General features: G+C 34.2%; 5 protein-coding genes and 1 non-coding gene across 7 annotated transcripts; 4 read left to right on the forward strand and 2 right to left on the reverse strand.

The window, feature by feature from the left end:
* Positions 1–51: 51 nt before the first annotated feature.
* Positions 52–124, forward strand: TRNAK-UUU (transfer RNA lysine (anticodon UUU)). Its single transcript has one exon. It is a non-coding gene; the product is annotated as a tRNA-Lys (tRNA).
* A 310-nt stretch (positions 125–434) lies between these two features.
* Positions 435–4,343, reverse strand: LOC105644372 (putative methionine--tRNA ligase). The gene is made up of 14 exons (XM_012229687.4): positions 4,188–4,343; positions 3,949–4,093; positions 3,557–3,710; positions 3,295–3,450; positions 2,984–3,214; positions 2,702–2,845; positions 2,453–2,543; positions 2,284–2,390; positions 2,082–2,196; positions 1,638–1,756; positions 1,462–1,527; positions 1,187–1,315; positions 921–1,064; positions 435–721 (listed from the first exon to the last, which is right to left on the reverse strand). The coding sequence occupies exons 1-14, from the start codon at positions 4,315–4,317 to the stop codon at positions 605–607; spliced, it is 1,848 nt and encodes a 615-aa protein (XP_012085077.1). The 5' UTR covers positions 4,318–4,343; the 3' UTR covers positions 435–604.
* Positions 4,344–5,195: 852 nt separating this feature from the next.
* LOC105644932 (Tetratricopeptide repeat (TPR)-like superfamily protein) lies at positions 5,196–8,409 on the forward strand. 2 transcript variants are annotated; one of them, XM_020683486.3, is made up of 2 exons: positions 5,196–8,025; positions 8,122–8,409. In XM_020683486.3, exon 1 carries the CDS (start codon positions 5,439–5,441, stop codon positions 7,266–7,268), a length of 1,830 nt encoding a protein of 609 aa, XP_020539145.1. In that variant the 5' UTR covers positions 5,196–5,438; the 3' UTR covers positions 7,269–8,025; positions 8,122–8,409. The 2 variants fall into 2 exon arrangements, with proteins under 2 accessions (XP_020539145.1, XP_012085832.1); XM_012230442.4 differs by having other exon boundaries at positions 5,196–8,009.
* A 172-nt stretch (positions 8,410–8,581) lies between these two features.
* On the reverse strand, positions 8,582–12,265 carry LOC105644371 (B-cell receptor-associated protein 31-like protein). Its single transcript, XM_012229685.4, has 2 exons — positions 11,230–12,265; positions 8,582–9,343 (listed from the first exon to the last, which is right to left on the reverse strand). Exons 1-2 carry the CDS (start codon positions 11,513–11,515, stop codon positions 8,979–8,981), a joined length of 651 nt encoding a protein of 216 aa, XP_012085075.1. The 5' UTR covers positions 11,516–12,265; the 3' UTR covers positions 8,582–8,978.
* Positions 12,266–14,413: 2,148 nt separating this feature from the next.
* LOC149497357 (RPM1-interacting protein 4 (RIN4) family protein) lies at positions 14,414–20,028 on the forward strand. Its single transcript, XM_089719393.1, has 4 exons — positions 14,414–14,787; positions 18,458–19,063; positions 19,419–19,610; positions 19,708–20,028. Exons 1-4 carry the CDS (start codon positions 14,782–14,784, stop codon positions 19,735–19,737), a joined length of 834 nt encoding a protein of 277 aa, XP_089575519.1. The 5' UTR covers positions 14,414–14,781; the 3' UTR covers positions 19,738–20,028.
* Positions 20,029–22,807: 2,779 nt separating this feature from the next.
* CDC45 (cell division cycle 45) lies at positions 22,808–25,323 on the forward strand. Its single transcript, XM_012229683.4, has one exon. It carries the CDS (start codon positions 23,340–23,342, stop codon positions 25,116–25,118), a length of 1,779 nt encoding a protein of 592 aa, XP_012085073.1. The 5' UTR covers positions 22,808–23,339; the 3' UTR covers positions 25,119–25,323.
* Positions 25,324–26,407: the final 1,084 nt, after the last annotated feature.

Consider the following 26,407-nt stretch of genomic DNA (forward strand, 5'->3'; position numbering starts at 1 on the left):
AAAATTAAAATACATTGTTATATATATTAAAAATTCTACATTTAACAACAAGCCGTCTTAGCTCAGCCGGTAGAGCGCATGGCTTTTAACCATGTGGTCGTGGGTTCGATTCCCACAGACGGCGTTTTAATAGTAAATTTAAAAAAATATATTTTCTTTATCTTTTATTTTCTTTTTCCTCATTTAAAAAAAAAAAAACTGAAAATATTCATATGTTTTTCAAATATTATTTTTTTTATTTTATTTTACTTTTGCTCATTTAAAAAATAAAAGTTATTTTTCAGCAATTTTTTTTGTTACTTTTCATAAAGTCAAATAAGAACCCAAGAAAAAAAAAAAATGAAATATAAATATGTTAACAAGATAATAATGATTTCTAGCAAGAACAGAAGTAATAAGATTTTTATCTAATTCAGAAATTCAACACCCAGACATACAATTAGAACTAGTAATAGCCCCAGAAATTTGTTAAATTAAGCAAATACTCGCATACATTTCCATGTCCATGTTCTTATGACAGTTATACATTTTTACAGTTTTCATAATTAGTATTTCAAAATGCTGCTACAAAAATATCATTTAAGGTAAATTTCGCTAAATCGAATCAGTTTTTCGATCCAGAAATATAAGTTTGCTTCAATTTTTCAGCCATCTTCTTTGCTCTATCAGCTCCTCCACTTCCACCATACTTATTCTTGAATGATTTCACCTCATCATCTGTCTGTAGAAAATAATGCATTGCGAATTACTATACATACATACACTGATAAGCAACAAAAAGAAGTTACTTTTGCCATAAATAAAAGTTCAAGGCCCCAATAGACAAAATATGATAAGTTCAAGGGCTGAGAATGCTTTTTTTTCCTCACAAAAATGCTGCTAGAGGAATTGAAAAATCCAAGATAAAATTGCATACTTACCAGTTTCTTAAATAATGGATATGGCTTCTCAATTTTATGACCAGCAGGAATAATTTCCCAAGGTTTGTGTGCCTTCTCAAGATAATTATCTTCTTCAGAAAGCGAAAATCTTGTTTCTCGAGGCAATTTAAGCAGCCGGAATACCTTGAGTGTAAACACAAACGCAGAGCTTATTGACATTGCTAATTACATAAATATCTTAATTATCTTGAATAGGTTTATGCTAATATTTGAAACGTCCATAATTTGCAGGGCTTAATCTATACCTTATGCGAAAATGATGGCATGAAAGGTTCTAACAAGCAAGAAAGAAGATAAACAAGTCCAACTGAAGTTTTCACAACAATGGAGCAGGAAGCCTGATCTTCCTCAAAAAGCCTAAAGTACTGGCTTTCCTGTATTCCGTAACAAAAAAAAAAAAAAAAAAAAAAAAAAAAAAAAAAAAAAAAATCAAGAAGAAGAAGGAATTAGTGATTTAAAGATGTCAAGAACAATTAGTAATTATACCAATTATATCAAAATAAAGCTTTTACAAGCTTACTTGAAGATATGCATTTCCTTCACTAGAAATGCTCATTGCACATTTCAGTCCTTGCTTTAGTTTAACCTGCATCAAGCCACAGCAAAAACAGCCTATTGGCAAAAGGTTGCAGCAGAGGAGAGAATAAGGTCATCTAGAAATGAATTAATCACTAGCCATAAACTACATTTATTTACCTGCTCCATGGCTTTTACATATTGATTCACATGGGTACCAACTTTTTCTGTCATTGCCATTGTTAAGGGATGTGAATCTGCCCCTGGAGCATCAGGAATGACAGTCTCATATCCTTTTCCTGTAGAAGAATTATCATTGAAATTTTAGGAGAAGACAACCTCTTATTAAGGGAAAGAAACTAACGGAGTGAAGAGGCATAAGATACTAAAGCTTAAAATCCTATGAGCTTGCTAATAAAATAAAGCTAGATAAAATTAAAGGTTTCTCATCCATTTCTATGCAGAATCTAACAAAATCAAGAGATTTTCAACATATTAAGAATGTCCAAACATGTTTATTAACAGTTTGACATTTTTATATAAAGGTTTTTTGTGGACTTTCATTTAGGCAGCAAAACCTTAAAGAGGCACTCAAGAATATGATCATTTCAAGAAGCCATTAACCTGAAGTGTTGGCAATGAAGCTCAATACTCGATGTATAAAGTTGCCTAAATTATTTATCAACTCAGAATTCAACTTTGTTTGGAAGTCCTCCCATGTAAATACTGTGTCAGAAATCTGAGGAAAATAAATTCATGAATATTTCCAAGAAACACAATCTTTTGTAATAACCAAATACAGCAGTAAAAGAATTTAGGAACTCACTTCTGGCCTGTTCGCTAGCAGATAATATCGCCAGACTTCAGCAGGCTGTTCTGTATCTTTTGCATCATTGCCAAAAACTCCTACTCCCTTGCTTTTTGAGAACTTTCCTGCAATATCACTAAATATAAATAACAAAGTTTTGAAGAATCAAAGCATCGTAGGCAGATACCTGATTCATAATTTAGATATTCTGTAACACTAATGCTTTTCATCAAAGTCCAGTTTTCTCCTGTCCCAATAAGTGTAGATGGAAACATGACCTGGAAAAAATATCAACCAGAAAGACACAATTTTGACCTCAGCTATACAAAAACAAATAAAACCCATATGCATACCATCTTTATAGTTCATGAAACTTTCTTGTATATTCAGAATCAATTGTCAAAATCATTCAGAAATGGGAGCAGAATACTCTTACAGTATGGAATGGCACATTATCTTTGCCCATAAACTGATACAACTCCACATGTTCAGGGTTCTTCCACCACTGTTCCCATTCGGGTGTATAGCACGAGGTAATAGATACATATCCAATAGGCGCATCAAACCAAACATAGAAAACCTAAAACACATTAAGATAGAAGGAAAAAGATAAATAAGTTAAAGGGAAAAGAAAAACAAATATTTTTTGATATGCAGGTATAGAAAAAGGAACTGATAAAATACAAAATGGAGTCAAGCCTAGCATAAACTTGACAACCTTATCCTTGAATTTTTCGAGTGGGACAGGAACGCCCCACTTAAGATCTCTGGTAATGCAGCGAGGTTTAAGTCCATCTCTTAGCCATGCATATGTAGCTTGAATTGCATTTTGGCTCCAAGATCCTATAACTGACGTCTCATCAATATAATCTTTCAATTGATCCTCCAACAATGGAAGCTCTAGAAACAAGTGGTCAGTATCACGAATCCTTGGAGTTGTCTGACAAACCTATCAACAAAGATAAGCTTAAATATTGAACAAGACATGTTTTTGGAGAGGTTTAAAAAGTAAATAGAACATCATTATACTTTGCATCTAGGATCTCTAAGTTCTGTTGGATTCAATAGCTTTCCACACTTCTCACATTGATCTCCACGTGCAGAGTCATAATCACAGCCCAACGTAGGACAAGTGCCTTCCACAAACCGGTCCGCCAAGAAACGTTCACATTTGTCGCAGTAAAGCTGCATGATTATTAGACTTTGTGTTCATAGAAGAGTAATAATGAAGAACCGGAGATACATTCGAACAATATGATAATAATTTTGATAGTGAGAAATTACAATATACCTGCTGCATTGTGTTCTCCGAAAGCCAATTGTTCTCCACTAGCTTCTTGAAAATTGCTTGGCAAATTTCAGTTTGCTGAGTTGTTGATGTGCGTCCAAATTCATCAAAACTTGTGTCGAACCAATCATAGACTTCTTTATGGATTGCATGATATCTAAGAAGCAAAAAATGCAAGTTATGCACCCAAATATCATTATGAGCAACCTTTATGGTATAGGTAGGAAAAATTTGCAGGCATGATGTCACTTCTTTTTACACAAATATCAATTTTAGTTATGTTTTACAAATTATCAATTTTAGTCAATCTTTCTTCAATAATTATCAATTTCATACAATCCTTTAAATTCTAGAGATAAATTAAGATAACAGGGTAATATTTATATAAAACTTACTTGTCACAGATCTCTTTAGGAGTACAATTCTCCTCCATAGCTTTAGTTTCAGTAGCTGTTCCATACTCATCAGTTCCACATATGAATATGACATTATAGCCACGAAGTCGGCAATATCGAGCAAAAACATCAGCACTTAAAACACCTGAATTCAAAATACACAAGAACTCCCCTTGATAAAGCACTAGCACAGAAGGAAAAAGCCGCAAGAAAGAAGAAGAAAGTTATTAGTTACTTACTGCCAATAATATTTCCAAGATGAGGTACGTTATTAACATAAGGCAAAGCGCTTGTGATGAGTATGTTTCTCTTCCCTGCAATAGGCAGCTTCTTCAAACTTTTATTTTCTTGGCTTTCTTGATCTTCCATTGTTTAGCTTCAGTTTCTTGAATTGGCGGCCTACAGTTTTAAAGGTCCTAGATGGTTGCTTACTGTTTAATGGAATTAATTCTTGCTGGCTTGTCCATTAGTCCAAGTTGTAAGTGGGAGAATTTATTCTTGTGTAATTCTCACTTTGTAATTAAAGTAAATTAATTAATTATCATCACAATAAAAAAGGAAGCTAAAAAGATTATTTTAAATATTTTATTACTAATTTAATAGATTGTGATATAAATTACAACGATATTTTATGTAATTTGCTATGAATCCGATTTAATTTAATTGAATTATTTGTAATATTTAATTTAAAATGATTGACTTTTAATGTTTCAAAATTATTTATTTTTCCTACAAATTATATACTTTTCAAATATAATAATTGACGAAATAATGTATTAATTTCTTATAATTAACTCTTTTTTTTTTTTAAATGGAAGAGTTAGAAACAGTTTATAGGTCAAAATAATAATTTTAATTAAGCTAATCGCAAACTAATTTTATATTTTGTCAGAAAGATTTGAGTTTGATAAATTCAGTTTTCATTGAATATAACTTGAACTTGCTTTATTAAGTTGAATAACTGTTTCAGTCGATACCTCGTAAGTCAGATAAATATTAAAATTAAAATTTTATATAATTTTGAATATGTTTTATATAATTTAGAATAAATTGGAATGCTTTCTCAAAAAATAAATAAATAAATAAAGTGAAACTCTGTCGTTTGTCCTATCAAAGCTATAGAATTATGCCTGGTTTTTTCACCGTCGTTAGGGTGGTAACTGTCGTTTCCCAAATTCAATCACATACTCGCTTGAAACAAGGCCGTTGTTACTTGTTGAAAGTTAGCCTTTTAACTTTGTTAATAAAAACGACGGAACCAATACTGTCTAATATGAGTTCGGTCGTTCGCTATTTTTGCCCTTTTCAATAAGAACGACAAAAGCAATTGCACATAATGCTTAAAAACGACCCAAATTTTAATTCTAATAAAACAGCACCAGAAACTTGCTCGAGCCAAATCCCTGTGACATGAAATACATTTCCCTCCATTTCCACCGGTAACAATTGCTAACGGTACTTTTTCTTTTTGTCCGGTTTCTAGTACATCAATGAGATCTCTTCCATGGCCAAGACGCCTCAAACCTCTCCTCTTAGCTTGCAAAGACAAAATATCCGTTGCCCAAATCCACGCTCTCATGCTCACAACTGGTTTCTCCGTCGATGCGAACTGCACTAGCCGTCTAATCGCATCATACGCGCGCATTGGTGACATCATTTCTGCCCGCTATATATTCGACAAATTGCCTCAAAAAGGCGTGGATGCATGGAATTCGATGATCATTATATATTCTAACAGAATTAACCCGACTGAAGTTTTACATCTTTACAACGAAATGATAACTGAGAGAGTTAGACCTGATAGCTCTACTTTCACCATCGCACTAAAGGCTTGTTCAAGCTTGATGGAACTAGAAGCAGGAGAGGTAATTTGGAGTCAGGCGATGGATTTTGGATATGGGAATGATGTGTTTGTTGGGTCGTCTGTTTTGAATTTGTACGCCAAGTGTGGGAAAATGGATAAAGCTAAGGTGGTGTTTGACAAAATGGTTAAAAAGGATGTTGTCAGTTGGACTACTATGATAATAGGATTTGTGCAAACTGGGCAGGCATCGGAAGCAATTGCTATTTATAGGAGAATGCAAAAGGAAGGGATCAAAGGAGATGGGATTGCAACTGTGGGGTTGATTCAGGCTTGTGGTTCTATTGGGGATTCAAGATTGAGTCTTTCTGTTCACGGGTATATAATTAGGAGAGAAATAGGCATGCATAATGTCCTCCTTCAAACTAGCCTTGTGGATATGCATGCTAAGAATGGACAATTGGAGCGTGCTTCTCTTGTCTTCAAGGAGATGAAATATAAGACTGTGGTTTCTTGGGGAGCATTGATTTCTGGCTTTGCTCAAAATGGTTTTGCAGGGAAGGCAGTTGCATTGTTGGTTGAGATGCAGACTTTTGGATTCAGACCAGATTCTGTTTCTCTTATCAGTGCACTTTCTGCGTGTTCACAAGTTGGTTATTTGAAATGGGGAAAATCTTTACATGGATATATTGTTAGAAGGTTCCATTTTGAGCAAGTTTCAGGCACTGCTTTGATTGATATGTATGCAAAATGTGGAGCACTTTCTTGTGCACGAGCTTTATTTTATCTGATAGAATCTAAGGACTTAATACTGTGGAATGCAATGATTTCAAGCTATGGAATCCATGGATATGGAAAGGAAGCTCTCTCACTATTCCTCAAGATGAGGGAAACAAACTTAAATCCAGATCATGCAACTTTTGCTTCTCTTCTCTCAGCCTTTAGCCACTCGGGCCTAGTAGAAGAAGGTCAATACTGGTTTCATATCATGGTTAATGAACATAAGATCCAACCAGATGAGAAGCATTATGCTTGTATGGTTGATCTTTTGAGCCGGGCAGGGCGAGTGGAAGAAGCTTATCAGTTAATAGAATCAATGCACACTGAACCAGGCCTTGCCATTTGGGTTGCTCTTTTGTCAGGTTGCCACAATTACAGAAAATTGTTGATTGGAGAAATGGCAGCGAAGAAAATTCTCGAGTCAAATCCAGATGACTTGGGAATTTATGTTTTGGTTTCAAACTTTTTTTCCATGGCCCAGAAGTGGGATAAGGTAGCTGCCTTGAGGAAGATCATAAAAAACACAGGAATGAGGAAAGTACCTGGTTACAGTGCAGTGGAAGTGAACGGCAAGCACCAAGCTTTTCTAATGGAAGACAAGAAGCATCATCAATGTGAAGAAACCTTGCAAATATTGGATAGTTTGGATAATGAGATGAGACCTATCAGATGCAACCCGGAGACAGAGTTCATGTTTCATGAAGTCATACAGGATTCCCCCATTGTCTTCCCCGATTGAGACGTCCTCCGTTTTGCCCAAGAAAGATTGATTAAATCATCAAAAATTTGGAGTGAGAAATGCAATCAACTCCAATTAGATCTATGCTTTTGAGGTTCCACTTTAAGTCCCCTGTTGAAGAAAGCGTAATTTCCAATCATATTAACAGCTGCTGCTTGTGGAGCTTATGTTTCTGATCAGAATTAGAACTAAACAAGGTGTAGAAAACTTTCAAGACCTTATGCCCTCATTCTTGCAATTCCCATCGAGCGGAGAGATTTCCCTAGAAGGCTAGTTGTATTTAAATTAGTTCCACGTGCATAAGGTGTCAATAATATATTTGATAGCTGTTATTCCAAGATCCCACCTCCCATTGGTAGGGGGTTTTGCTGAGGACGGAGGATTGTTTTTGAACTGGAACAGCAGGGCAGAGCTTCTAGACTGCAGGGTAAAAAGTGACTGAAGGATAAAAAGTGACTTAATATTTGTTAAATAATCACTTTGAGACTGCAGCTTTGCGGCAAAAGGCCTGGAAGATAAAAGGCCATGCAAATAAAAAGCACTTTAAACTGCTGTAAAAAATGGACCATCTTTCTAATCTGATTTCTGAGGCATTTCTGAGGCAAGACTTTTGTTCCCTGGGACTTGTATGACTGCCAGCAATTATCAAGCGGGATATAGGCTATGACTACAGATATGCATGTGCCTAATCATTCCGGATCCTCTTTCAGAACCAAGCAGGATTTGGCATTAGAAGCTCTTGTGAGTTGATGTCAAAGTACCTATTTATCATTGGTTCCATTTTTTTCCCCCATCGTTTTGATGACTAGGACCTTATAACACAGCAATAATGTACTTGCATATCTGTTTGCAGGTGCTTACAGTCTTTGATTTTCTGGCGCTTGCAGTCTTTGAGTTTCTGTAGAATTTTCAGACGGGTGGAGTTCACTTCTGTAGTCAGATATGTTTTGAACTGCGGAAAAAAAAGGCGCAGAAAAAGCTGGCACGTTAGTGTAGTGAAGCATTTTTTTTTTTTCAAGTATCTGCAACACCAGCAAGTTGGTGTAGTGAAGCATTTTTTTAAGTACCACGTCGAATGAGAGATTTTTCACTAGTGTATATCATTTTGCAGAAACCAACAATACTTTTTTCGTTTGTTTAACCCCCATCATATGATTTTAAAGTTATAATATTGATATTCTGCTCAAGTTTTGAGTATTGATTAACAATTCCAGACGATGAAAGGAAAAATCTTAGTCACTACTCCGTCCATTCTCTTATCTGATTATGATTTTACCACAGTCCATTCTTTTGTAGACCTCTAGGCACCTATATAAAAAGAAAGTGGAACCGCAATAAAATTTGGCAAAGTTCCGACTATCCATCACCGATTTCAAAACTATGAATCCCATCAACAATCTAAATCACAAAACTATATCAGTTGAAAAAAAAGAAAAAAGAAAAAAAAAAACTGAATGTAAAGAGAAGTCACTATCAACAATAAAAAGATGGTCGAGCCAAAAATGCTAGATTCATGTAAATAACAAAATTTCTGATCCTGGTCAATGCAACCCACTCTGCATTCTGATTTCTGGGAAATGATCCTAGTGCCTCCATCCGCCTAATTAAAATGTGCTGGTTAGTGGCCATTTCATTTCCATCAAATGTAAGATGTTTTCTGCAACACCACTGATGAATGGAAATACTTAAAACCAGAATTACCGAAAATCCTCAGCTCTTGTATCCCTGAGCCTGAAGATTTTGATTTTCTTCTAACAAACGGTCATATTCAAGTAACAAGTCAGCAGATTGTTTCTGAAGAGCAACAACATGGGCTTCAGCAGTTTCAATCTGCTTGTCCTTCTCTTCATTTTCCAACTTCAGCTTCTTCAAACTCTCTGATAGGGTAGAAATTTGTTCCTGTAGTTGCTTTATTTCGGTGGAAGCTTTCTCTGCCTTCCCTTTAAGCTGCATTTTCTCTTTCTGAAGCCGTTCAACCTCCTCTTTAGAAGATCCAATGTTACTTCGTAGACTAATAAGCTTTGTAAGATAATGGTGCATACGATCAATTATGAACCCAAGAAAGAGAGTGAAACCTACAAGATCAGGTTCAAGCCATCAGGGATAAAGACTCAACTAAAAGAATGAGGAACGGTTCAAGAAAAAATAATTAGACATTGCAATCAGCTTGAAAGTACTCAGAGATCAACTCCACAGGTATTATTAGATAGAAGTTGATTGACACTCAAGTTTGGTTTATATCAGGTCATTCCGATGGTAGAGAACCAAATGCTTTCAGTTGATAAGGGAAAGCATCCGACTAATCAAAAGTTCCAGTTTTTACATGATAAGAGCAGGGCCTTTGAAGGCTATGGAAAGTGCCATTTGTGTGTGTTCACAGGAACAGAGAGCTTCATATTGAGGAAGAACATCATCCCAAAGCATGCAAAGGATCTCTCACAAAAGGTTTTAATAAGCCAAACTTCTTGCAGCATAAATGAAATAAAAATAAAAAGAGGAGAGACAGGATGCTTCTTACCTTCTCTTGCAGAGCAAATGTAAACTCAAGGTAAAAGAGGCATGTTCGTAATTTTAAAAAGACTAGACCACATAAACGTAAGAGTTACGACAATCCACAATCTGGAAAGTCTGAGAACAGAAAAAAAAAATTTTTTTTTTTTTCTTTAACGTTCAAATACACATTCTTTGCTTCAATTCATATGTTATGACATTCAAACCAAGTAAAGTTTACTTTAAAAGGTTAGAAATAATGCTTTCATACCTTAACAAATGTAGGAATGGATGCTCTTGCTTAATAAGATAATTGAACCCACAAACAAAAGGATGACAATAGCTGCCAAGTTTTACCTATGTTTTGGAGGCTAATAATTACATTTATTTGACCATCATTGGCCATAACTTGGCTACCAAATTTAGATTGCATGCCTTTATATTACTAAGATAAACATGTACACACAAGCGTAAGGGGATAACGATCTCTGCTTGTGTATACATGTTTATCTTAGTAATATACTCAACATCTGGAAGCAATAAAATGTTGATTATATCACTATTCCTTCTCTCTTGTCTGTCTTTTTACCTTACCAAACTCCAAAATCTTTTAGCATCCCCAATGAGTGATATTAGATTAAAGTTTACATCATCACTTGAGAAAGTTCACTAATATACTCCATTGACAAAACATCCACAAAAATGCACTTACACCAACTAAAAGAAAGCAGCAACAGCTACAAAATAACTTCATCTAAAATTTTTAATATTCTGCGAGATAATCAGAGGTGAAATATAAATCTGCCAAATGAGTTAAGGCTAATGAAAGGCATGGAAACTCATCTAAAACAATGGTATAACATCTGAATGCTAATAAGAAAGGAAAATTTCAATTTGTTAAACATGACAGAGACTCAATGGATAGTTAAATAAATTGCAACCACATTAATGCTAGTGATATGTGTTTCCATGAGAATCATTACACTAACCAATTTCCATGCAAATCTAATATCTACGAAATCTCATAGGTTACCAATGATACAGAAAGTTGTCTATGATTCTCATAAGAAGACCAATATACAAACTCCCCCCCCACCCCCCCAACCCCTACGCCCCTTCCTTCCTTCCTTTTGAAGGATCTTTTAACCATGCAAGTGTGACCAATTTCCTACATCTAAAGGCACAGTGTTCCACAGGAGAAGCTTGGATTCCCATTCACGCAAACCTATTTTATAGTAACTCGCTTCCCAACAGACCACGATTTCCACCTTCTAGCCTCATAAGTAATAGAACATTATCAATGTTTCTGTCTATTCAAAAGCAGAAATCTTATTTAAATTCAATTACCCAATAAGCTAAAACTAAAAAGCAGATTCCTCTATCTAAAACTTTAACATAAGCATCGTAACAAAAACAGTGCTAAATAATGTAACAAACAAAAGAAAACCCAGAAAACAGAATAGGATCATACCCATCAGTGATGCCTCAAGCAAGTGGGTTCTCCATAGGACCTGATCCATGGGCGACATGGTGCCAAGCTTTGCACCCTTGTTTTGGATCTTAACAATGCTCATAAGGCTTGATAGAAGAATCACTGACATGGTACCAGCAATAGTTTTCACAGTAGCTGGACCCTTTCCCATCTTTACCTGATCCAAACTTTTTAACACCAGCTCTCTCAAGGGACCAATTTTCACCAGTAATAAGAATGCCACAACTCCCTCAGCAAAGAGAACTAAGAATAGCAACTGAATCATCTCTGCTTCAACAAAATGCCCAGCCAAGGAGCTAGCTTTATTGGTTGAAAAAGGTCTAGGGTTTTAAACCCTAAAGATTCTTATATTCAGACATAAATCAAAGAGAATATTTTTCCATTGAAACCAACTGTGATTTACATGAAACTAAGACCAGCTGGATCATCTTTGAATTTTCCAAGAATTGGAATGAATGCGAACTTATAAAAAAAACTTTAAAACCCACTTAACAAAAGTAGTTTTTACCTTCAAAATAAAAATTAGGTTTTGAAGGTCACAGATCTGTGAAATTAACACCTCTAAGCAAAAAGACACAAACTTTTCATGAGTTTCCTTCACCCACTTAAAACTTAATGGAGAGGTTTAATTATTAGTGGTTGGTGAATTTTGCAAATAAGTTTGCTTTTTAGCAAGCTAAAAGAGATTAGAGACTTAATATTAAAAGGAAGGAAATGGCTAAATGGGTATGTCTCAAAAGCGAAAAATATCCAATGGGAGTGGAGAAAAAGAAAAAAGGTATTAGGAGGCGGAAAAGGACAGTAACACCAGCATTAGTCTCCAGAAGCAAAGATTATGTATCATGTGTGCCTCACTGCATGTTAAGGCAGTGTTTGGTTTTAAGTAAAGGTAATTTTGAGAGAGAAGAGGGAGAGAGAACAAGTTGCCGCTAAAGACAGATTGCTGAAATTTCTGAAAGGAGATGATAGGTGAAAGCTCGGCTTGTGAAGTTCACAAGTGGAGCTTTGTGACTTCTAGCTGGCTAAGCAGCACACGTCCCTAGCTTCACGCTCAACTAAGTAATGGTAGCTTCGCTCAGTATCAAGTGTAATTGTTTTACTTTTAGTTCCACTAATATTTGGAATAAGCAAAACTATAAAGAAAAAAAATGAACATGTGGAAAGTCAAAAAGAAAAACTTTGCATTGATAGTAGATGAGAGAAAAATAAGAACGAAAGGAAATAAAAGTGAAAAATAATTTAACTTTTTTTCTTTTTCCACCAAATTCAATCCTTATAATGTTGGAAAAATTTGTGTGAAATTATTTATTTTCTCTCCATTCTGACAATTATTTACATTTCAGAGAATAAAAAAAAATTGACTATATTGCTATTTAATTAACGATCATTGAAAAAAAATTTATTGCTTTTTTTTTTTTGACAAAGATAAAAGTTATAATGAAATAATTAATGCTATCTTAATTTTTAAAAAGTGTTATCTAAATCGGAAAAAAAAATTAAAGAAATATTAAACTTGCTTGCGGGCCGGGTTGCAACCGTTACTGTGTGAAGAGAAGTGGCTGGACCGGACACTTGAAAATTAGACATTTTTCAAGCCAAGCCAGGCCCATGGACAAGTCGAATTATTCTATTGATATAAGATACTATACTATTTTTGATTGGTTTATTCATTGGTGAGTAGTTTATATATATATATATATATATATATAATGGACAAAATGATATGGGTTGGAAATTAGAAAAGAAATTATAAGTCACTAAATAATATATGAACAGCATCACAATTTGTTTGGAATCAAGTTAATAAATGTAATTAGATTATATCATTCTCGTTTTAAATAAAACATAACAGGAAAAAAATAACAAGAAATTATAAATTATCAAGTTAAATGGGAAACTCGTATAATAATAAACCTATAATATGTTGAATAAAGTATATAAAAAAAATAAGAAGATAAATCTGTAATGTGAGTGTATATTTATATATAAAATTATTAATTAAAAAAAAGTAAGTGAGGGTAAAATTAAAATACCGTAAAAGACGATAAATATATTAGAATCTGTAGTTCCTTACTATTATGATTAAACAGACTTATAAGATTCTAAATTTGGATAAAACAAAATCATACTTAAGATTCTTGGAAGGTGGTTCAACTATGAAGGAAGGAATTTAGTAAGAACACATGATTTCAATTTAAATTAATCAGCTAAATAGTTAATTAATCATATTAAGTAAGTAATTATCCATTAGATTGAAAAAAAAAAAATAATGCTAGAGTTAATTTTGTTATATTATATAATTAAGAAAGTTCAATAAAGGTATGAAAAATGTTCATGAAAATATATAATCTTTAACACATTTGAATGATATAGAATTGTAGATTATAAAAGCTTCGGGCTCGACAAAGATTGGCCCTCGAGATAATCGCTTCATATTGAATTTTGATAAGATTCGCACCGTTTTCTTTTCAAAGATAATAATAATGATAATAATAATTTGAACATTTTACAAAAATCTATTAGGAATTAATAATTATATCGAAATCATGTCAATTGTTTTTTCTTAAAATGTATATAAATCAAACTAAGATTACCTTTGTTTCAGTTGATTCATCAATTACCAACCGTCGTTCATCCGTTAACCGGTGAGGGCGCACATAATACCAGCCATCAATAATAGTTATTATTTACTCTGAAATAAAAATGATTAAATAATAATTTTCCCTTGCTAGTTTCTTTATAAATTGAACAGAGAATTAGGAAAAGAAAATGAAAGGTCACCCGAAATGTTTCAACAGAAGCAGACAAAGTCACAAAGACAACACTATTCACCACTGACAAAGACTAATGCAGCTTTATGCCTAAGGTTGTCAGCCGCCATTAACAGTCACGCCGTTACTTAACTCTAACACCTAACAGACAACTACCAGAAACGAGCAATTAAATTAAATATTCAACAAAAATTACTATTTCCAGAATATAATTCCGCCTATTCCACTCCAATTTGGGTTGCTCTGTTAGTACCAATCTGGCGTGGAAGCAATAGAAGCTTCCCTGACAACAGGAACACGAAACATGACAAAGAAGACATAATATCGTGTATGTAGTATATACAGAAATAAAGCGGTGACTCGGTGACAGCAACACTTAAAACTGGGAAAAAATTGGAGACCTTTTCTTTTTCTTTTATTTTTTTTACAGAGAGAATGAGAAGAAGAGAGAAAGGTCAAACATTACCGGTGGCTCCCGTCAATGGTTGATAAACCTCTTTCTATAAACACGCTCTTTCTCTGTCTAAAAGTCTTGCTGGACAGACTCTCTCTTTCTCTCTCTAAATTCTTTCTTTCTTTCTCTCTCCGTGTGGATAAAACTTAAAATTCTCTCGCTCTTTTTTTTGCTGGGTCGTTGAAGGGTTATTTTGTGGAGGTTGGAGCTTGTTTGTTAGAAAAGTCTGAACTTTGTTCAAAGATTGTTGTTTCGTTTTCTGGGTTTCCTTTCAAGTTTCAAGCTTCAAGCTTGGTGCGGAGAGAAATGGCAGTAAGTTTTGTCCCTTTTCCCCTTTAATTTTGATGTTTCTTTGGTTTGGCTCAATTGCATATTGCTGTTTGTTTGCTTAGAAAGAGAAAAGAAAATATGTCGTTATTCTGACTATTAAGGTCTAAATGCAGAATCTTTGATCTTGCCACGTACTGCTAATTTTGCATTACCAATGTTGAGTTATCTTTATTAGTCACAATTGTTGTGGAGTTGAATTTTATTTTCTACAATATGGGTTTTGACTAATTTGTTTGTCGATATGAATTGTACGGCCTGAAATTAGAATTGAATTTCAACTGTACAGTTTGTATGAACTTTTGATGAATCCTTTTATTGTTGCGGAAGACAAAGCTATTTGGTAAATTGTTTTTGTCAGTTGATGTATTACCATGTGAAGGAATCATGTGATGTGCAAATAATCTAGAATAGATATTTATAAAAATTAGGTGGATTTCAACATCATTAAGAAACGTTAGATGAAGTATAACCAAATCACAATAAATTTGTCAAGATACTCGACATCTCTTCAAATGCTTACTTTATAATCATCCTAATGATAAGATGCACTAATACTTCATTTTGTTTTATTTTTCTCCTTGACCTTTATGCAGTATGGGATATAGGATTTTGCTCATCAAATTCATCAATGTGATAGCTGACTTGCCCAATTTTGAAATTGAAGTTGAATATTGTTGACATGTATTAACGCTACTTGAAAATATGTATCTAGCTTTTCACCATTATGTCTTGACTGCTGATTTCACAGGAGAATGTCATTGAAATTTTATGCCAGAAAACTAAATTTGCCTTTTGTTTTTGTTAGCTGTCGACCACATGTTATGTTGTCGAAGGGTTAAAAGTGTTTTTGTTCTGATGTTGGGATTGTCAAATGTAAGTTTTTAGTTGCAAAGGGCATGGCTTAACTTATGTTCATTTTTCAATTTCAGACTAAACCTTTTGGATTTACCTGCTAGAACTGTGAAAATTGATCATCAAAAAGTCTTTTATTTTATATCTTCCTTTTGGCTCTAAAGACATGAATTCTTTATAGAATATAGATTGTATTATCTCAGGGGATTGAGGAGCAAGCATGTTTGTGTTCCTTGTATAATATGGTCTAATGTAGGTCTGGATTGTTTTCTCATGTTCATTTGTCAAGATCAAATGGCATGTTGTTTTGATACATCTTTCTTTTAACATGATGAATATGCTCCTTTTGCTCCTTTAATTTTCTGTATTCACAATTGGAGCCAAGGGCCATGAAGACTAGGTTTACTACCATTCTCTGTTGGTAAAAGAAACGTTGCTTTGATTAGTTGTTTAGGGATTTTAGGTAACAGTTGCTTCTTTATTGTTCCCTCGCTTATTTCTGAATATGAATTAGGGAAGCGTAGAGTGTAGACAATTGAAATCACTCTTTAGGCTTCACTAAGTATCAATACATAATATATATTGGCAAACATGCTCTCTCTATTATGTCCTGGTAAATAAGTTTTAAGAATCCCACGTCAACTAAAATACTGAATCCACAAAGGCATATAAGGGTGGCATGCTCTCTTTTCTATTTGTTGTACGTTGACCGTTTTCCCACAAAATTTTATGTTCTGGATGCTGGTGTTTTATCCAGGCAGATTTTACAAATGCTCTCTTATATACTTGGTTTTGCCTTTTCCAAATCTTTCCATCTAGTATGATGTTATATAGGCCTTACTAGGATTAACTGGTATAGTCTATAGATATTCACAGAACAACTTGTTATAATCTTGTTTCTCACCTTAGTTATCCTTTGGAACACTCTCCAGAAAAGCTTTCTTCCAAGTGTTAAACAAGATAGCATTTGGTTCTCTTCTTAGGTGGTAATTTCTAAAGAAAGATGAATTTTCAGGCCCATGCATTAAAGATAGTTATATTTTGTTAAGTGCTTTAAATGTAAGAAACACAGCTGGTGATCATAAGAAGTTATTTAAATTTGTTGAACCACTTCAAGGTGAGGAATCATGAAGGCGTGGAATTGACAAGATTAAGCAATGAGAGTAAGTTCCAGGGTTGCTGGTTTGACATCCAAAGTATGGAATTAGTAACGTATTTTCTTTCCGTTAATTTTGAGTGTGATTTCGTTGTGCTTCCCTCAATCAATCAGAGAACACTATTTGATCAATATTCCTACCATAGATAGTAGGTCATGTTGCTAAGTGTTTAGCAATGATTGAAAGCAGCATCAAGCAAGTTGCAGGAACCCAAAAGAACAATTGTAGAAGGGGTCAAATGAAAAGATTGAACTGGTTTGCTTGAAAGCAAAACTATATTTTCTAGTGAAGCAATATGTTTTGAGCTTCAATTCACAAGTTAAAGTTTATCCATTTAACCTTATTGATGCATCTTTATACTATGCCTGATTTCTCTAATGTGAAGCATGGATGATATGGACAGACCAGTCATCTCTTAGAAAGTGATTGGACTTACCACATTTTACAGTGCACGAGCATTCTCAAACTGCTGTAGGCTAGTTCTCTGACTCATTTTTCAAGCTTTCCTATGTTTCATGGATTTCCTCACACTGGTTGTATGATTGCGATTCTAGTTATTAGAAATATTTAAAGGTGGAAACCCTAAGTTTGCACCAGTGAAGTTACAATAAGGTTTTACAGTTGAAGTGTTATAACTTTCTCATCTTAATCTGTTATTACTTTAACTCTTTCTGATATCACACAGGTAATGATTTGACTTGCAGTTCAGAAATTTTCAGGTGCCTAGGATAGGATATATCCATCACAGTCTCCATATTGGAGCCCAATTTATTATTATTTTTTTCCCTCTGATAGTTTCTGGTAAACTATTCAACAAGAGTAAAGAAGACTTCTTTTAACAGAGAATATTGATATAAAACTTGTTGGTTTCACATCTATATATGCATTTTACATGCACAAGCATAAGATGCTTGAAAGTGTATTACATGTTAAATCATGCATTTCCTTGTTACTTTCCACCTGGTTTGCAACCTTGTTCAATAGCAAATAAGTTACTCCTGCCTCAGTTTTAGTTTGAGTTGTTTTATGTGTGGAAAAAACTTGCCTAGACCAGATCCATATCTCCACCTATGGACCAAACCAATGAAATTCAGAATTTTCTAAAAAGTGTTCCAACTTTATCTTTTTTTTTTTTTTTTTTTTTTTTTTTTTTTTTTTTTTTTTTTCAAGTGTATGGTCAGAAATACCTCATTTCTATAAGAATACTGAATTTCATTGGTTTGGTCCATAGGTGGGGACATGGTGGTCTAGGTAAGTTTTTCCCTTTATGTGTAATACATGCAGATGAATGTTGATCTAATTTTAAGCCACTAAATAAGGGATGAATCTATAACATGTCGATGCAATATGGTCTGTCTCATTCTAGAGATGACATATATGGTTTTTGTGGTGCAATTTTCCTTTTCCTCTTTCATTTTTGCATATTTGAAGTGAAATTGAACATTTGGATCTTGCCACCTTTCCTGGTTTATACTACATCTTGATTCAGTCTATATCTGCAGCCCTGCATATAAAGGAAACCCCATGACGAGTGACGCTATCTTTTCACTTTATGAATGAACTTTGAAATTTTCATTGATGAAAACTTAGTTGTTCTTATGGATGGTATTGTGGAAGATAATTATCTCTTAATATTGTGGCAGCAACGCACACATGTGCCAAAGTTTGGCAATTGGGAAAGTGAAGAGAATGTTCCTTATACGGCTTACTTTGAAAAAGCTCGAAAGGGCCGAGGTGGTGGGAAGATGATAAATCCAAATGACCCCCAAGAAAATCCTGATTTAGGCTCTGATTATGGAGCTCCTACTCATGAACCTCCTTCTGGAGGTGGAGTTGTAGCAGAGGATCCTACAGGGCAGGGAGCTGTAAGACGAGCACATGAGCGTCAAAGGAGCAGAGAAGATGGTGACCTCAGACGCTTTACTGACTCTCCAGCACGACATGACAATCTGAACCGTAGAGGTAGCAATGAGCCAGTACCCCAGCGTTATGGAGGCCGTGGAGTAAGCTATGGTGAAACCAACAAACGAACTGGAAGGAGTTCGCAAAGTATTGGATCTGAGAACAGCATGGAGCAGTCCCCACTTCATCAAAAGGCCAAGATCTCAGGAAGAGGTAGTGGTTTTCCATCTCCTGCATGGGAAGGAAAAGGTTCATCATATGATAGTAGCCACGGTACTCCTGGAAGATATGATAGTAGCCATGGAACTCCTGGAAGATCCCGACTGAAACCAAAACCCGATGATAGTGTAATTCTCTCTCTTCTCCAGAATTTTTATTTAGTATTCAATTGACTGCATGTTGATCTGGTAGTAGATAAGTGACTTCTTTTCTTCCCATTTTTATTTGAATAAAGGTCTTCTCCTTCAGAAGTGATAAGTGACTTCTTTTCTTCTCATTTTTTTTTGAATAAAGGTCTTCTCCTTCAGAAGTTGCTTGTGTGCTAAGTCTTTGTTTTTTTGTTTTAAAAAAAAAAAAAAAGAAAAAGCTTACTTTGTTCAAAACTTGACACTTTCCTTCTGAGAAAAATTCGCATCCTATCCCTTCTTTTGGTAACTTGATCTTGCTGAAGTTTGCTCCTGTCTGTGATTTCTGGTGTGGCAGCCTGATAAAGGTGCTGCTGTTCCAAAATTTGGTGAGTGGGATGAGAATAACCCTGCATCAGCTGATGGCTATACTCACATTTTCAACAAAGTGAGGGAGGAAAGGCAAGTTGGGGCAGGTAAAGTACCTGGCATGCCTACCGAGTCATCCATGGGCTACGCTCGTAAACCAACCCCCAGCAATAGCTCGAAGGTATGATATCATGCTCTGTCCATCACCGAGCGTCTGGTTTCATATACTTGTTAAATTCTATTTCTTGTCCTAATTTTTTGTTTTTTGATTTTTTCAGAGTTGCTGCTTTCCATGGGGCAGAAAATGATGTCTGAATACATTTGTGGAAAAAGAATTCTGAGGTGTGTGGAACTTGTAAATACTTTGAAGGTTCTCTTCATGCAGAGTAACTTCATTGAGTACATTCTCTCTTTATAAGTGTGTCCTTTATGAAACAGCATCTTGTTGGAAATGTAGTCTTGTCTTTGTTGTTATTATTTTTGGTTTCTAGATTGCTTAACTGCAGTATGCTATTTGATTTCCACGATTATATTCGGCTGGAAAGAACCAGATACAAATTCTTTTATTCTAATCTACACATTATATTTTCCTGTTTGCATTGCTTGTATTGCTCCTGTTTATTCCGAGACATGCGTCCATGAGAACATTATTTTCACAGGCACTTTCACATGTTGCATTGTCACAGGCATGTTGGTGTTTCTTCTGTTGTTAATATTTGTCATTGCTTCCAATGAGCAACCATTTTATGAGCAATCATAAGCTACATCATTTAGCCTTTTCCCCTATATAGTTTACCAAAAGCAATCAAAATAAATTTTTGAGAAGAAAGTCACAGTGTAACAAAACAAAAACAGCGTCAAAATGCAGTTTTCAAAAGCAACATCTAACATAATCCCAATTGGAGCTTATGATTGCAAATTTGCTGCTTTGGTACTTGATATGTGCAAATTGTATGCTTCTTGTTTAGTTGAAGTCACTATGATCTGCATATCATGAAAGAAGAATTGGAGTGATAGAAGTTGTAAAATCTGCAAATTATACTTTTCATCTCTCTCTCTCTCTCTCTCTCTCTCTAGGATCTTTCTGTGTATAATCCTGCATAATGTTGAATGTCATCAGTTCCAATACGTAGTGTATATTTATAAATATGTATGCCATTTGGATCATTGGCCAGCAGCCTAATGGCTCTCTGCTAGGTATTGTTATATTTATTGGTTGTAATACTGATAGAAGAAGAAGAATAAGTAACTCAATAATCCGTTACATTTTGTACACCACGTATAACCTGGTAATAAGTAAATCTACCATCTATCTATATCTATATAAATATATAAAAGAAGAAGAAAATATATACTGCAAGTACAGAATGAAACGGAAAATAATAAGCAAACAAATATAATGCTTGTAAAGGATGAAAACAAAGATGATAAGCAAAAGAAACCACTGTGTAGATGCAGTAGCTTTAGGGGTTTTAAGCAGCAATTATTTAGCAAGAAGACCTTCAAATCATCTTTGTCTAAGAAATCAAAGATGATATTTGATGGTGGAGTGAAGGTTTTGCAGGATCCAATTATGGTTTCGATGGTGGAGTATCCGGATTGAAATTCGGGTTCCATTCAAAATTTTCTGATGCGAGATCTGGGATTGATGTTGATGGTGAGTTGGCACGAGTTAATTTTAAATGAATTGGAGTCTATTGCTTCCTCAATGATGTTGTTTTCCTCTGCTTCAACACCCCAGCGTAAGAGAGAACGAAAGAGAGAGAAAAAGCACAAAAGAGCCATAAAACGATGTGTTTTACAAGCCTTAGGTTAAGTTAACCCAAGGATATGCTTGTGGGTCCTATGTTTATATTATTTTATTTTAAACTTTAGTTTTCATTTAAAAATATGGTGCTAATATATATAAATTTCGAAATGAGGTGCTGGAGTATAGATGTGAGTGATTTTACAACAAATCATAAATTTGAGAATATTTTTATAGGTTTAGCCCATATTCTTAAATATTGCACTCATAATAATATATGATTACTATAATGTTATTTAAAATTCTTCAAAAATAATAAAATTGTACATCTCGTGTAAAAGCGCGGTGGTTTGATTAGTTTAATAATAATTTTAGATTCCAATCTAATTTCTCCAACTTTAAAAATTATTTTATCATTTAATCCTTAGCTTGGTGAAATTAACTACCGAGTCTTTGTATTCTTCAAAATACACTATTTAGGTTTGGACTTTGACAATCTTTGAACAAATTTGTCTTTCCATCAAAAATTTGTTTTTCTATTATATAATTGTATATTCTATACTAAAAGTAATAATAATAATAATAATAATCTTTTCTTTTTTTTTTTTTTTGAAACCTTAGGATGAAAATTTTGAAATCAGCTAAGAGAGTAATTTAAAAAAAAAAAAAATTGAATGCTGTGAGTTGTAATTGTACGAGAGACGAGATCCTATTTGTATCATCGTATCCAAGTACTTTAATAGTTTCTGTTGAAATTAATTATTGAATTCTTATCTTTTGAAAATATATATAATTTAATCTTTGTGGTTTGCTTTCGTTGGAGTGGTAAGTTTTTTCTTCAAAAATTTTTATTTTTTCGTTCAATACCTGTTGGAAACACAAACTTACATTTATTTATAAATCGGATTTTTTTATGGATTTTATTTAATTATAATGTAATTTTTTTGTTTGGAGTATAGTTTATTTATAGGTTTTGATTGAGATTAATTTTTATAATTTTCATATGAGAGAGGGGAAAAATAATTGCACATTATATATTAGATATGAGTGCGTGTATCTTTACACGAGGGTTTTGATAGAAAAAGTTAGTATTTCTTCCAGTTTTTTTTGTTACAAAATATAGTCTACTTTTATTTTTTATATTATTGTTAATCCTTAAATTGTTTATTATATCATATTATTAAATTTATTTTATTTTCAATAACCTTCATTAAATTCTTAGTTATTATTCTAATATAATAATTATTCGTGAATTATTTAAGATGAAAAAGTTATAGAATAAAATTGTCTTTTAATCATAATAATTGATATTTTCTTAATCTGTGTAAAAATCAAAAATTGACTGCTTTTTTTGGGACGAAGGGAGTAAGTTTTTTTATGGATTGACATTGGTCTAAAAATTACAACTACAAGGATGAAATAATCCATTGTCAAAAGATAGAGATTAAATAGTCAATTTTATGAAATTATATGGACTAAATATTAATTCCCCCTCACGTGCGACGCTAATGGAAAAGAAGCTATTACGCTGAGGTCGATCACACGTGATCCTAACCCTAGGTCTGGCCGTCACAGTACAAATACAAGCTAGCGCGAAAAGTTAGCGGTCAATTGAAAATTTTAAATTTCACAGAAAAACTATGAATTCAAAACTTAAATCTTTTATTCCTGCAAACTTAGAAAAAAAGGACTCTATTTCTCTCTCTTTGAGATCTGGGCTTCTGGGATGTGAGAGTTGAATAGAACAGAAGATTTCTTTTTCTCAACAAATCTCAGGTACTTCATCATTAGCTCTTCCTAGCAATCTCTCTCTCGTTCTCTAAAATTTTGTTTATCGTTTGTTTATGCGAGTTTCTACTGGGACTGAATTGAGCTGCTATAGAAACCTTTCCTGTTTAATTTTTGTTAATCTTATTTCTTTCGTAATTTTTGAAGAAATTGTATGATTAACATTTTGAACATTATCAAATAATGACCCAATTCAATTCATTCTCCGGAATTCCCCTTTTCTAATTTTCCCCTAATTCTGTTTACTCAGTTGAGCAATTATGCAAGCAAAATGAGTAAAATTTGAGCTTCCATTGTTGATCTCTGCTCTTTCTTTTCAAATTTGAGCATTTTGAGATAATACCCGATTGTTGCCTCTTTCTTCTGGATATTATTATGGTGAGAGAGCAAAGAGTTGAATCTTTTTACACTCGCCTTAAAGAATCAATCTCTGGTTCATCGCTGTCTCCTCTACTTATTTTTCCCTCAACTTCTGACGTTGATTCATTATGTGCTCTTAAAGTCATTTTCCACATCCTTGAATCTGATTCTGTCCGTTACTCTTGCTATCCTGTCTCTTCTTTCCAAGAAATTAATAAATATGCAGGTTCTGATCTTAGCTCATCTTCAAGTGAACCCGTTTCGATACTCTTAATAAATTGGGGTTGCCAGCGTGATCTGCGACGGTTACTCAATCTTGGCCCTCGAGCACGTGTTTTTGTAATTGATAGTCACCGCCCAATTCATTTGCATAACCTCAGCGAGCACAATGATAGTGTAATTGTGCTTTATACTCATGATGATGAACATCAAGCTGATTTAGCTTATGATTTTGATGTTTCGGCTTTGGCAAATGCAAGCGAGTTGAATAGTGATGATGACCGTGGGGAGAGTTCAGATAGTGAAGGAGAGGACAGTGAAAGTGATGGAGAAGAGGAAGAAAATGGTGGGTCAAGGAAGCGACGGAGGGTTTCTAAAGATAACGACCCGGTTCAACTTTTCAGGAAACTGAAGAGGGAATATTATCATATGGGTACTTTCCATGGAAAGCCGTCAGGATGTTTGATGTACGATTTATCACATTCCTTGAGGAAAAACACAAATGAATTGCTTTGGCTAGCTTGTGTTTCCCTAACTGATCAGTTTGTTCATGAGAGATTAACAGATGAGAGGTACCAAGCTGGGGTTATGGAGCTTGAGCAACATATCAACAGTTCAGGGAATCTGGAGGCTGTTTCTGTGGTGACTCTTAAAGATGGAACAAAAATTCGAGCCCCTGAAACATCAAGGATTCAATATGAAGATGAACCAAGGCTTATGTTGTTAAGGGAGTGGAATTTGTTTGATTCAATGCTGTGTTCTTCATATATTGCCCCAAAATTGAAAACCTGGAGTGACAATGGAATGAAGAAGCTTAAGCTTCTCCTTGCAAGAATGGGATTTGCACTTGTGGATTGCCAACAGAAGTTTCAGTACATGAATCTTGAAGTTAAACGAAAAATGAAAGATGAATTTGAACGGTTTTTACCTGAATATGGGCTCACTGATTTTTACTACAGGAGTTTCTTGAGGTTACATGGATATAGCTCCAGGGTTTCTGCAGCAGATGTGGTCTATGGAGTTACTGCCTTGCTAGAGTCATTTGTGAACTCTGATGGCTCTTGTGCTTCTAAGCAATTTGGAGTGGCATATGATGCATTGTCCTTAAACAATCTTGATAAGTTGAAAATTGGAATGCAACAAGCAATCAAGGTACAACGGGCAATTCTTAGACAAGGAAGTACAGCAATTACAAAAAGTGGTTCTGTCAGAAGTGGAAGGAAGTTTCGATGGGTAAAGCTTGAGGATTCAGTGGACACAAAGCTGTTGGGATACCCACAGGCTTTGACTAAATTCTGTTACTTTATTATGGATGCCTTGAGAGAGAAAGGAGCTAGAGCAAAGCCCTTGGTTTGTGCATGCTTATCACAAGAACCAAACAAGATGTTGATTGTTGGGGTTTGTGGAAAGCCACGACTTGGTGCAGTTCAAGGAAATGCATTTGGAGTTGCATTTAGAAATGCAGCGGAGGAGATTGGAGCAGAGTTCTTCCATGAGTTGTTTGAATCTTCATGGATTGTTTTAGACAAAGGTGCAGTCAATAATTTTATGATCAGATTAACTGAGAAGCTCTGATGTAGAACTTTGTATTCTAACTAGATATCTCTCATTCTTCTTTAATTTCCCTGTCCTCCCACACCCCCCCCCCCCCAAAAAAAAAAAAAAAAAAGGCTGTATGCTTGTGTCCTTATAATTAATTTTTCTGCCATGTTTGAAATGGTTCATAAATGCAAAAATCAAATTTGATTTTAGCCAATCAAGAATTTCTTCTTCTTTGTTATTTTTCCCCTTCAATGTCTATCTTCTTGTCATCAAGGCACAGATGATATTGTTAGGTACAAATATTTTACAGAAATTGCAAATTCTTTTTCATAGTTCGATATCAAATGCAACAGATATATCTCATAGTCATTTCAGTACTATGGTTGCTAAATCATAAATATGAAAAATTTCCTGATATTTAACCTTCTTGAATTCTTGATTTCCTCACCTTTGTTGTATCAAAGCATTAAGAGTCTGATGTGGTATAAGCTTGGTATAAGAAGTTGACAGTTTTTAGGACATTGTTATCTGGAGTATTCCTTTTTGCTATGCTTTCTCTGCAAGTGCAAGGTGTATACTCCAGAATGGTCCACTAATTCTCACGAAGGGTTGTGTTTCTGAAAGGCAAGTCTTTACTGAGAGCTCTATGGCAGAATGCACTCTGCAGAAAGGTAAGACTATTCCTAGTTTGATATAAAACAGAAGACAGGAAAGAAAAGTCTCATTCATTTATGCTTTCTATATATGGTTGCAAAGTTGACTGTTCTCTTCTTACTTATTAGAGGTGATATTTTTTGTTTCTTTATCACTTATCAGGTAAGCTATTTGATCCATGAGAGTGCATCATACTCACATTTCTTTTCCTGTCTTTTCTGGTAATTACCTTTTCATCCTTCAGCATCTCCTTATGAGAAGCTTATGTTTTCTTTGAAAACCATAATTTGTGGTTTATTTACATGCCATTATCTTGCCAATATTCCACGTTTTTCGTTAGAAACATTTTTCTAACTTTTGGCTGTCTGCTAGAATCTTGGAAATAATATTTTTTTCTTAGGAAAAAGAGAAGCTTACCGAAGGCAGTATTTTGATAAGGTTACATATCATCATATGAACATTCATATTTTGACTCAATTTAAATTTTCAGACCGTTCTCTGTTTCCTTTAAAAGTATGACAACGGAAGGGAACATGAATTCCATTCAACTGGTATTTGCTCATACTAAAATTAATTGGATGATAGTAATACAGAAACTATTTTGTATTGCCATGAAGTGATTACAGAGTTTGTCCTTTGAAGTTATCAAGTGCCTTATGATTTAATCC

The sequence above is a fragment of the Jatropha curcas genome, chromosome 3 (assembly GCF_041381405.1).
Source record: "Jatropha curcas cultivar XTBG-Jc1 chromosome 3, XTBG_Jcur_1.0, whole genome shotgun sequence".
Taxonomy (NCBI): Eukaryota; Viridiplantae; Streptophyta; class Magnoliopsida; order Malpighiales; family Euphorbiaceae; genus Jatropha; species Jatropha curcas.